General features: G+C 68.0%; 1 protein-coding gene across 18 annotated transcripts in view; it reads left to right on the plus strand.

Annotated features, from left to right (window-relative positions):
• The window catches only part of NCOR2 (nuclear receptor corepressor 2), a 163,425-nt gene that overhangs the window by 117,024 nt on the left and 34,391 nt on the right, over positions 1-12,010 (plus strand). For all 18 annotated transcript variants that reach the window (XM_062182215.1, XM_062182214.1, XM_062182221.1 and 15 more), the window contains exons 17-18: positions 472-534; positions 9,261-9,403. In XM_062182215.1, the coding sequence (XP_062038199.1) occupies positions 472-534; positions 9,261-9,403 (206 nt within the window). The remainder of the gene's footprint in view (positions 1-471; positions 535-9,260; positions 9,404-12,010) is intronic.

The raw sequence follows: 12,010 nt of genomic DNA on the forward strand, positions 1-12,010 counted from the left end.
TGGTGCTTCCCAGGCCGGCCGGGTCCCCTCTGCGTCAGCTGGAAGATCCATCCTGCACCTGCCTGGGGGCTGCCTCTCTGCGTGGGTGCTGCCCCCACCCCCAGGCATTTCTGGTGTGGCTCACAGAGGCGGGACCCTGCGGGCACTGGGCAGTGGCGTGACTGGGAGTGACCAGCCCAGCTGAAGCTCCAGGCCCTCCCCTTCCCAGCCAAGTGTGTGCAGGGGCAACTGCCACGGGTGAGGCCCTTGGCTGCCTCTGTGTGCCCATCTGTGAAATGGGGCTGGGTGAGGGCTGGGTACCGGCTGGGACGGGCATCTGAAACGGGGCCTCCCCACGGGGCTCAGAGCTGCGCGTTGGCAGTGTCGAGGGCCTGTCCGCTCCCTCCCTGGCTCTGGGGCAAAGCCGCCCACCCAGAAGACAGAGGCCGCCTCCTGGACGGGCTCCGGCCAATCCGCCGCCTCTCTCTTCAGCTTCCATGGAGATGAACGAGAGCTCCCGCTGGACCGAGGAGGAGATGGAGACGGCCAAGAAAGGTGAGGGGCTGCTGGGGACTTGGGGTGGCCTGGGTGCCGGTGCTGAGCCGAGAGATCCACACGCCGGCCTCGGGCTGGGCACAGTGGCGAGACCTGATGGGGCAGGCTGTGGTGCCACGGTGTTTCTGGATTGGACATTTCTTCCTGGAGCCTCGGTTTTGCCCTCCAGGAAATGGGCACGAGTGGCTGTGCTGTGAGGCTGCGCAGCATGCGAGGTCGGGCGCTGTGCCTTCTGGGAGGGCTCTGTGCCCAGCTCCTTTGGGCCAGTGGGGGCCTCTGCCTGTGGTCCCTGCCCAGCGGGGGTTGGTCCTCTTCAGCGGCAGGCGGCTCTGGGACTACGTCTCTGGTGGGGACTTTGGGGCTGTTGGCGGTTGTTGGAGTCACCGTGTCACAGGGAGCAGAAGCCGCTCTTGGCTCATGGGTATCCCCTGGGAGGCCGAGAGTCGGGAAACCACAGACGGGTTTGTGGAGCCGGAAGTGCTGTGTCCTGGCTCCAGGACCCAGTGGCCCGTGTCGGGGCCCTGTTTGCCAAGCGGAGCGGCATCTAAGTTGGTGTTGAGGGTCCTGAGGATGGGTTGACGCCTCCGGGGCTGGCTTGCCCCTCCCTCTCCATGCCCAGTGCAGGGCTCAAGGCGGTGCTGAGGCTGGGGGCTGTGGCCGACTCCCGTCTTGCCTGCCTCCGTTTCCCCGCCCCATTGCTGAGAGCTGGGGCCTCTGCCCATGCCTGAGCTGGGGAGAAGCCAAGGGCTGGGTATAGCCCTGCTGGGGGCAGCTGAGGGCCCTGCCTGTCACCGCCCCGGGAAGCCCCAAGCCCCCGCCCTGCCTGTCACTGTCCCACGGCCACTGCCCTCCTTGGGCACCCTGCCCCTCAGCACCTTTATCTCCCTGGTGGACTGGAGGCAGCAGCCAGGGCCCTGCCTCCTTGCGGCTGAGCCTGTGTCTGGGGCAGAGGGGCTGCCGGGTAGAGGGCATCGTTTCCCACTGGCGGGGCCGGGTGCTGCTGGCCACTGCTTCCTGTCTTCCTAGTGAGCTTCACCATGGAGCACGAGAGCCCTCAGTGGAACCGGGTGAACTTTTCCCTCGTTTGTTTCGCTTTGGTAAAGCACGAAGACCAAATCCTCTAAGAGTGAGCAGTGCCGTCCATAGGAGTGTAGCCCTCATTGCTGGAAAGTTCCAGAACTTCCGCCGCCCCAGGCAGCAGCCCCTGTGTCTCCCGTCTGCACCTCCCTGTTGAGCTCGCGGCCTGCAGACGCGCCTGTTCTGGGGATTGCTCACTGTGGGCTCCGGCTGCTTCCCAGCGCCGTGTGTCCGAGGTTCACCGTGACCCAGTGATGTTCCAGTGCACCAGCGTTCTGCGTTCCGTCCCCTGGTCGGTGGATGTGGGGCTGTTTCTGTCTGGGCCGTGCTCAGCGAGGCTGCTGGGAACTCACGCGCGATTCTTAACCCCTGCTCGGCCCCGCTGGCTGTGACACTGCCCAGGGTTCTGTCCACTGAGGACTCCAGGCGGAAGTGCCGGGACGGGCACCAGCGGCCCCGCAGCCTCCCGGGCCTGCGTTGTTGCTGCAGCCCCGTCCCCGTTGCCCTGGAGTCGGCGGGTGGCCGCCTGTCCTCCCTCCCTCCCCACAGGAAGGGCAGAGCCCGAGGCCGGGATGAGTCACGGCTGAGACGGGAGCGCGCCCCTCCGTCTCAAGGTTGGTCCTCTGCGAGGTCGGTGAGCTCATCCCGGTCCTGCCCACGGAGCCGGCATCGCAGGGCCCTAGGGGGCTGTGCTGCCGAAGCCCTGCTCGGTGACATTTGCGCTCGTCTGCCGTGAATTCCAGCAATCTGGCCAATTACGCACAGGGCGGCTGCGGGAGGGAGGGCGCGGGCGGGGAGGCAGGTGCTGCAGCCCCCAGTGACTCCTGCTCCACAGCCGGTGGGGAGAAGGCGAGGAGTACTCCAAACCCCCCCCCCCCCCCGGCCAGCCCTCGGAATCCTGGGGACAAGGAAAGGACCCGGTGAGCAGCCGGCACCCCTTCGCCGCCTTTTCAGTCGACCTGGTGCTCGGCCTGCTGGGGGCAGGTAGGCAGCCAGGTGTGCCGAGGGCCGGGCCCATCAGGCCCCATCCCAGAGGGAAGCCAGAGCGCAGCTTCTGGACTCCCCAGTTCTGTGACCCGAGAGGCAGCCAGCCCGTGCGTGCCTCAGTTTCCCCAAATGCACCATGAGGGGCAGAGAGCAACACCCACTGTGTCCGTGTCCCGAGGCAGCCGCGGCAAGGACCTTTGTGGTCTGGGCCTCGGGCCCTGCAGGGGCTCCCGCACAGCTGTCCGCCTCCACCTCCTTGTGGCCTCTGCCCGCGCATCTCATCCCCCGTCTGGTGTGAGACTGCGTTGTGCGTCCTGCCTGCCCTGGCGCCATCCCAGGCTTCCCAGCTCCGCGAGCCCGGCCCAGCCCACCCCCTTGCACTGTTTCTCTGGTTCCCTAACGTGAGTCTGGGATACACCCACCCAGAGACATCGCTTGGGGGCACGGTCAGACATGAGGGCAGCCCGGGTTCGAGTCCCTGCCATGCCTCTTGTGGGGCCCTGACCGAGCAGCTGGGTGGGGGCGAAATAAGTGTGCGATGGCCCTGGGAGGGGTCTCCAGAGGAGGGGCCCTGGGGTTGATGCACAGAGCACAGAGTAATGCTAACACCTCCTGGTTCCCTTACTCAGATGAGAAAACCAAGGCCCGGGGGTGTTTAGTGAGCGGCGAAAAGTGGAGCCGGGATTGCCACCTGGCGCTCGAGCTACAGAGTAGGAATGGGGGCCCAGCTGCTGTTGCCCAGGCAGGGGTGGAGGGAAGGGCCTCTCAGAAGCGGGCATGGCACAGACAAAGGCCCTGTGGCAGCGTCTGTGAGGTCAAGTGGGAAGCACTTGGAGCCCAGAGGAGGACGAGGAGCTGGGTGCCTTCCCTTGTCTGCATGGAGGTTGCACCCCGGCTTCGTCGTAGAGGACAAGGGAAGCTGAGGCCAGTCGTATGCTGTGCCTCCCCTGCCCTCGTGTCCCCTTGCTGCGCAGGGAAGGAGGGGCAGGGCTGGGCTGAGGGCCTGAGCTTCCCCCAGGGAAGGCCAGCCTGGCCGGGCTCGGAGTCTTGACCCAGCTGTGCCCAAAGCTCCGGGCTCAGCTGGCAGCTTGTCGTGGCCCCACCCCTGTGCAGGAGGGTGGGGAAGCTCCAGGCCCTCCATAATGGACCAGGAAGAGCCGACTGCCTCCCCAGGGAGGAGAGAGCCTGGGGGCGTGGCCCGGGGGAGGGAGCAAGTGGGAGGCGTGGCTGCTTCAGTGCCCTGCATGGAGGAAATGCAAGGCTTGGGGACGGAGCTGTGAGCCCGCGTCACCAGGCCTGGAAAAGTGGCCCTTGTCACGGCCTCCTGCTGGCCCTGTGCGGGAGCAGCCTGCACGCCTGGCCTGGACGTTGGACGCACACCGGCCTCAGCTACCACGAGAGTCCAGTGCAGGTGGAGGCCAGGCTGTGGTCAGAGCGGGTCATGGGGCACAGGCGGGGCAGCTGGGGGGCCGCAGGGGAGGGAGCACCATGAGCAGCCGCGGCCAAAGCAGCGTCCGGGAAGCCAGGGTTTCTGCTTGATCCTGGGGCCGGCGCGAGCCCTGCTTTCCCTGTCAGCTTCCTGGGAGACACCAGGGCGCCAGGAGGCAGCATTCAGACCTGTCCTGACCCAGGGAGGCACGTGGTGATTGACGGTGACGCCTGGTGTCCTGTGGCCGGCGTTCACGCACGGACATGCACTCGCGCGTGCATGTGAGGCCCGGAGACCTGAGTACAGCGCCTGGAGCCCACAGCCCCGGGCTGGGCTTTCCCGCTTGGCTCTGCTCTTAGGAAAGCTCCACGCAGAAGGCGTCAGCACCCAGGTGAGCTTGGTCTCGCCTCTGCGCATGTGGGTGATTGGTAGGTGGAATCGCCGCCGTCCAGGCTCGTGGGTGTGAGGGCCCAGGCAGGGAAGGATGAGATCCGGTGGGCAAGGGATGGCCCTCGGGCCTGGCAGATGTGAGGCCCCCGCATGGCAGCCGACAGCTGCGTCCCCGCGGAGCCCACTGGGGCTCGGGGTCTCCGGAAGAAGGCGGCGATGGCCTCGGGCCCGGGAGAGCTGTAGGTTTCCTGCCTGCTTTGGGCATCCTGGGCAGAGATGTTGAGTATGCTGGCTGGAGCCTCTCTTCTTCAGAAAACAGCTGTTCGTGGGGTTGGGGGTGGGTGGGTGGGAGTTGCGCCTGGGTGGGAGATGCGCCCCTCTTGCAGGAAAGAGCTGGTGCCTTTGGGGCTGGCAGGAGTGGGGAGCGCACGTGTCTGGGGTAGGGGCTGGTTTCCAGAGTGAGCCACTGCGGCTTTCCCAGGTCACTGACGGACCTGGGGCAGGTGTCCTGGGAGGGGGCAGGGACCTCCAGGCCCTCTGTGGGTTGGCACCGAGCCCGCGGCCATGTCACTCTTCCTCTGAGGACAGCTGGTCCCAGGCCCTCGTGGGAAGCTGTCCCCCTCGGTGGCGCAGCCCATACCAGGCCCCCTGGCCCCCCGTGGCCACAGATGGACACTCTCTGCCCGCCCCTGCCCTGCGGCCAGCTGCGGGACGGCTTTGCCTGCTTTGCGTCTGCTCCGAGTCTGTGACTCAGACCTCCGGGCTGGACTTCCTGTCTCGTCAATTTCACTTCCTAGTCCCTGCCCCCTGCGTCTTCAGAACGAAACTCCTTCCTTAGAAATCAGAAGTGGGGTTGGGGAATCCAGGCCGCAGGGCACGACTGCAGAAGCCGCTGTCTCGGCCCGGTGCGAGGCGTGCTGGGGACATCGTGCTCCTCCTGTGGAGCGGGGACCCCCCAGCCGCCTCTGGGGAGGGTCCTGGGCATCCTGCAGGGCCACCCCGGCCCCCTTCCCTGGGAAGCTTCCCAGGAGCCCCAGAGAGGTGGCGAAGGTGCTGTGGGATGCTGCTGGGCGCCAGACCCAGAAGTGCCAGGTGCCTGGCACCGTCGTCACCCAGCACCACGGACGAAAGCACGTGGTCAGTGAGCTTTCAGGGGCAGTCAGTCCATGCTGGGGGGACGGTCAGAAGACCCTCAGAGGGCAGGGGACAGGCTGGGGTTGGCCTGGAGGGGGTGGTCCCGGGGGGCGTCGCCAGGTGGGCAGCAGGCTCGGGTGCTCTGGGCACACGCACACGTGCGGGAAGAAGGCGGTTGGGCTGCGGCGAGTGGGCGCAGCGGTGCCCGGGGCCTGGCCGAGGCCTCTGCACTTCTGGCTGAGAGCTGGGATTGGCGGGCCAGGGTTTTACGCTCAGTGACCTGCATAGAGTGAGGGGCTCGTTCAGAAGGGGGCGCTCCCGGACACCTGCCACTCCGCGGCTTCCGTGGACGGGACAGAGAAGGCGAGAAAGAGTGACCCCAGGGTTGGGGAACTCGGTCATGACCTGGATCCAGCTCCGTTAGCTTGCCTCCCTCCAGAGCTGCCTGGGAGGCCGTGGTTGTGCGGGGAGCCGGCCATCTGAGAGGGAGAAGCAGAGAGCCCTGTGGGGACCCCATGGCCTCCCCTCCGTGAAGGCCCCTGGAAGCAGAGACTTCCTCCCTGCAAGCCAGGCCAGCCCTGACCACCGCGGCCCCCACGGGGAGCAGCCAGAGCTGGGGGGGGGGGCAGACCGCAGGTGGAACTGGCACGGGGAGGGGTGGCAGCGGAAGAAGCTGTTTGCTCCCGTCTGCCGGGGGTGGAGAAGCTCTGTTTTTCTGGAACCCTCGTCTGTTCTTAGCGCTGCTGACGCCGCCACCGCCACGGATGGAGGGAGAGGGAGGAAGCCGGTGCCAAGTTGGCCCGCCCCTCCTGAACCTGGGTCTCTGCCAGGCTCCCCCGCCCGCCGTTCCCGCGAGCCCCGTCTGGAGGTCACATTCAGTCCTGACGCGGCTCGCTGGGTCAGGCAGCAGCAGGAGCAGAGCCCAGCCCTGGGGCGCAGCCAGGCTGCCCAGGGACAGCGCCGAGCCCAAAGCCTGGGGTGTTTGGATTTTACCCCCGCAAAGGGTCCGGGGGGCTCCCTCTCTGGTGCTGAGCGTCCACGCTGGATGCCGTGTGTGCTGATAGCCGCCTGGCACAGGGGCGCCCCAGGCACAGGACTGACGGCTTCCTGCCGCTGGGGGGCTGTGTCAGAGGTGGCAGGGCTGCCCGCCTGCCGAGGAGCCCTGGGCCACCACCACCACGGGCGGCAGCAGTGGCAGCGGCGGCAGTGCTTGGAGCTGCCTCCCGCCCTCCAGAGTCAGCCGCGGCCCGCCCTCCTCCTCCTCCTCCTCCTCCTCCTCCTCCTCCTCCTCCTCCTCCTCCCCCCGCCCGCCTGCACTCCAGCGCTCCCTCCCTCGCCTTGGACAGAGAAGGATGTGAGGAGCTGAGCCGGCGGCAGACGCCAGCCGGAGCCCCAGCAGAGCCGCGGCCGCCCAGCCTCCAGCCCACTTCTCCCAGCTCCACTCCCCGGAGCATCCTCCCAGCCGGATGTTTCCGGAAAACTTGGCCGAGGGGGAGACGCGGATGAGAGGATGTGAGTGAGCGGCCCCGGGGAGGGGTGGGGGGCACCACGGGCCGTGACAGGGGCCGCGACGTGGCCGGCAGGAAATCACGGCTGGGCAGTGGGGTGGTGGGGGCCTCAGAGTCCCGGGCCGGTGGGGGGTGTATCCCCCCCCCGGGGGGGGGGGGCCCGCCTTCGCTGCGTTGCATTTGTGGCCGAGGCTTCTGGGAGGAAGGGCAGGACCTTGTCTGTGCCTCGCAGCACCGGGGGTCCTGCTGGCGCCGGCCCAGGGGCAGTCTCCAGGTCCATGGGGGTGTTTGGGGGCTGGCCGGCAGGCCCCGAGGGGTGGGCTGCGTGAAGTGCCGCCCCAACTCCCAGCAGCAGCCAGGGTTGCCCAGACCAGTTCTGGGGGAGGCCCCCCAGGGGCCAGCGGGGTAACGGGACAGCCGCTGCAGCGGGACGGAAGGCGGGGAGCGCGGCCGGCTCTGCCCAGCCTGTCTTCACAGCGCACGCCCCCTCCGCCCCCACCCTGCCCCCGACTCCTGCTTCTGCCACTTCCGGGAGCCGAGTTTATGGGGGGGGGGGGCAGCCGCCTCCTTATTTGTTTATAGAGTTTGGAAATGGTAGCCTCTGCAGGGTCCAGCCGGGCTGGGCTCTCAGCACCCGCCCCCCCCCCCCAGCCCCGCAGGCCCAGATGGGAGACCTGCCCCCCCCCGCGCCGCCTGGGTTCCGGGCCTGTGATCCCGCTGGCCCGACGTGTTTGCCTGGACGCTCTTGGCCCCAGCTGAGGAAATATAAATAAACGCGCGTCCCTGTCCGCCAGGTTCTGGGAGTGACAGCTGCTGCTGGCGCAGGCGGAGGGAAAGGTCAGGAGGCCGAGTTACACTTGATCCCCCACCCCGCCGTGCCTGTCCTTGAGGAACCCTGTGGAGCCACGTGGCTCCCGTGGCCACTGCAGGCGAGCAGGTGGCCTGTCCGTCCTGTGCCCACCCCCATGCTGGGGCCCAGAGGCCGGCAGGGCAGGAAGCTGGGGCCCCATGCCCACCCTGCCCCTTTGGCCGGTCCCCAGAGCAGGGAGGAGCTGGCGTGACCCCCCCCCACCTCGGTTTTGCCCACACCAGGCATGGGAAAGTGGTCAGGACCGCACTGTGAGGGTGAGACGGAACCAGGCTTTGAAGGGCCTTGGGCCTCTGCCTGGCGCCTGACCCCTCGAGGTGGTGGGGGGTGGTTTGTTGACGTCTCCGCTGCTGTGCTTTTATGCTCGCTGGTGCCTGAGCGTAGCCAGCCAGCCGCTGCTGCGCCACGATGAATGGATGGGTGACGACAGGAAGTGCCCGTGCACACGGCCGCCCTCAGGCCCCCCACTTGCAGGAGGGTGGCCGTGGTCCCGCGTGCCGCAGGTTCAAGGAAAATGGCCTGGAATTGGGGTCTGGGAAGTCAGTGGATTTGCCGGTGGCACAGCTCTGGGGCTCTGGTCCGCCCATCCCAGCATCCGAGCCCTCCGTCAGGCCTGCCCTGCGTGGGTGCGTGGCAGGGGGCAGCCCTGGGCCACACGAGGTCATGCTGCCAAGCTCGCCCAGCAGGTGGGCTGACACCTGGCCTGGCTTCCTGGCACTGCCTCGGGAGGAAGCAGGAGCCTCGTTTCTGCTGAGCCCGGGGTTTTTGCTTGGAAGCAGAGAGTGGGTGGCGACGGCAGGGGTGCAGCTCTGGCCTGAGCCCACGGGCATGGGGTGGGAGGGGGCTGTGATTTGGGGGCAGATCCACTCCCCACCTGTGAGCGAGGCCGGCTGGGCTCTGGGTTCCATGTGGCCCCGAGGTGACCGAGGCACGGGCTCTGGCCCCAGCTCAGCCCCAGACCCCCCCCCCCCCCATCCCTCGCTTGCTGCGTTCCTTCCTTGCCCTGGCCCGGTGTGGCCGGAAAACAGCCCGGAGGTCTCCGGAGGCCCCATCTGCAGCTGTGAGCGAGTGTCAGGGCTGGGTCACGGCCGCCCGGCTCCCCCGCCCAGCTGGCGTGATGAGAGGTGGGACTGGGTGGGATCTGCATCCCGGACCTCAGACCCCTGCCCCCTGCATCCTTAATGGTGGCCTCAGTGGGGGCACCCTCGCTTGGCACCCCTGGACTTGGAGCCCAGAGCCTCCCCCGTCTGTTTCCAGAGGCAGTGGGGGGGGGGGGCCCTGCTGCTGCTCCAGGCCCTCTGCCCCTGCCTCACCTGCTGCCCTCGCCCCGCAGGTCTCCTGGAACATGGCCGGAACTGGTCGGCCATCGCCCGCATGGTGGGCTCCAAGACTGTGTCTCAGTGTAAGAACTTCTACTTCAACTACAAGAAGAGGCAGAACCTCGACGAGATCCTGCAGCAGCACAAGCTGAAGATGGTGAGCCGCTGCCGGGGCTCCCCGCAGGGCGGGGCCCGTGTGCCTGGCCCTGCGGGGGCTCAGCCGTCACGGGGCGACCAGCCACACCGGCCCTGCGGCTCCCTCCCCCAGCCCCTCCGTGCTCACCGGGGGTGGGGAAGCAGCCTGGTGGGTCAGTGCCTGACTCAGCCAGGAATCCGTGGCCGTCAGCGCCTTGGAATGAAGAGGCAGTGCACCCTGTGAGAGCCCCCCGCCCCCGCCGCACCTCCCGGTTCGGGGGCTGCCGGGGGGCGGGGGGCACAGTCTGGGGGAGCCAGGAGGGCGGCCGAGGCAGGCCCGGGGGAGGCCCAGGAGGGGCCGGCTTCCTCCGCAGCTGTGGCTGATGGCCCTTCCTCCCTCCCCTCCTCTCAGCCTCCTCAGTTCCCCTCCGAGGGCTGGGGGAACTGAGGCTCGGCCGGGCTTGCAAGCAGCTGAACTCTGGGGTTTGAGCCCATAGGCGTGTGCTCCGAGCGCCCGTGTGGCTTCGTGGGGACAGGGCAGGCTGCACAGCTGTGTCCCCCAGGGCTCCCGCCCCCGCCCTGCCAGGCTGCCTGTTGCACTGTAAGTTGTGGGCAGTGCCGATCGTCTCCACCAGGGGCCACTGGGGAGAGCCTTGGCCCCACTTGCACCCGTGCAGAATCTGAGGGCCCCCTCCCCACTCCCGAACTGTGGGCGCCAGCAGCTGCGGGGGAGCCGCCCACACACCCGTGGTCAGGGCCGAGGCCCACCCTCACCCCTCCCCGGCCCCTGCAGGCCTCCAGAGGAGCCAGCAGCGCAGAGCTCCAGCCGGGCCCCGTCGGAAGGTGTGGGGCACCTGCATTGAACACCCGCTGAATTCCCTTAGAGCAGAGAGGGGCCCTGGGCGGGAGAAAGCAGGTGTCACGTCCTGGGCCAGGGTCTCAGGGCAGGAGTCTGCGGTGCAGCCAGGGCTCAGGGCACTGGCTCTGAATGTCGCCCAAGGCACTGAAAGTCATGTGCTCCAGCCCCACCAGCCTTCTGCTCCCTGCCTCCCGGGGCTGCCAGTCCCACCCCCAGGGCTCCAGCCCAGGGCTCAGTGCTGCCTCCTCCTACTGGCCTCCCAGCCTGGCTTTCCAGGTTCCCTGCGGCATTGGAGAACCTGAGGCCCCTGCAAGGTGGACAGTGTGGTCAGCTGCCGAGAGCAGGGCCAGGCCCCAGCCATTGCCGCAGCGCCTGTGTGACCTTGGCCGTGGCTCCCTGCCCACCCCGCCCGAGCCCGTTTTCTCGTGTGTGAAGCGGGGCGATCACAGCCCTCGCCCCGCGAGTGCTCATGGTGGCTCACTCTGAGCAGCTCCTGGGACCGCGGTGCGGGGGCAGCCGCGGCAGGTCGTGGGCAGGAGACTGGGCCGGGTCTAAATCTTGTCTCTGAGGCTTTCTCACTGCGTGGCCGCTCTGTGCCTCAGTTCCCCCACCTGTGACACGAGGATGGAGGGCCGTGGCTGGCACAGCAGGGCTCCGCTGCTGAGAGCCGGGATGGGGGGACCGACTGATCGACCGTGTTCACTCACTGTCGGGTGGTTCAGAGCAGGATCTGGGCTGGCAGCTGGGGGACGTGGCTTCTCCACTCTGCTCCTTCCTCGAGAACCTGTCGTGTCCAGTGAGGTGACGGTGACAGCAGGTGTCCCGGAGGTAGAGGTGTGCCCGGGCCCGGACCACAGGGGCCGCTGACTGCTTCTGCGTCCCGGGCTGGACTGGTGTGTCCTGGGTTCAGTGATAATGAGACGGAGCTGATAGGAAGGTGGCCTCCCACCCCCAGCTCTGAGTGTGCAGTGGGTGGGCGAGGGCAGGAGGGAGACCCTGAGGCCAGGGCGGTCCCCAGTGAGGACAGGCTTGGCCTGAGGGCAGCAGAGAAAGCAGGCACGGGGACTGTCGGCCACACTAGGGCTTGATCTTTGCCCTCTGCCTCCCACCCTGCCCCCGCCCCCTCCCAGCCCTGCAAACCCCGAAGCCATAGCAGCCACTCCGACCCTGGCTCCTGGCCCAACCTGTCTGGGGCACAGGAAGTCACGTCCCCCTCGGCCAGCACGGGAAGGAGTGGGGGAAGCGGAGGGCCAGTGGGTGTCCCCTCCCGCCTCGCACCGGGCCTGGCTGAGCGTGGCCGCCGGCGACGTCAGCAGGAAGCCGGAGCGCGTCCCAGGTTATGTAACTCCTGGCACCGCGTCCCCACTGAAGTTCTCCCTCCCCTCCATGGCCGAAGGTTACCCTCTCTCCCCTCTGTGGAGCCCGGCCCCTGGGCCTTAGAGTCCGGCTGTCTCCATTGCACCTCTGTCTTCTGCCATGCGAGGCCGGGCGGGGAGCCCCACCTGTGAGCTGCGTGGTCGTGCGCCTCTCTGAGCCGACCTCCGTGTTGCTGGGCTCGGTCCACAGCAGCCAGTCACAGAGCCCCGATGTGCGCCAGGGCGTTCCCGGGTGCGGGCTGGGAGCTGGGCGCGGGCAGGCGGGGCCCCGGTCCTTAGGGAGCCGGATCTGTTGCCGAGCGGGACGCGTGGGGCATGTCGGGGTCAGAGCTGGCTGGTTTTGACAGGGCAGTCGGGGAAGATGTCTCAGATGACGTGAGGGCTTTGATCCCGT

This window comes from Lepus europaeus, chromosome 23 (assembly GCF_033115175.1).
Source record: "Lepus europaeus isolate LE1 chromosome 23, mLepTim1.pri, whole genome shotgun sequence".
NCBI classification, from domain to species: Eukaryota; Metazoa; Chordata; class Mammalia; order Lagomorpha; family Leporidae; genus Lepus; species Lepus europaeus.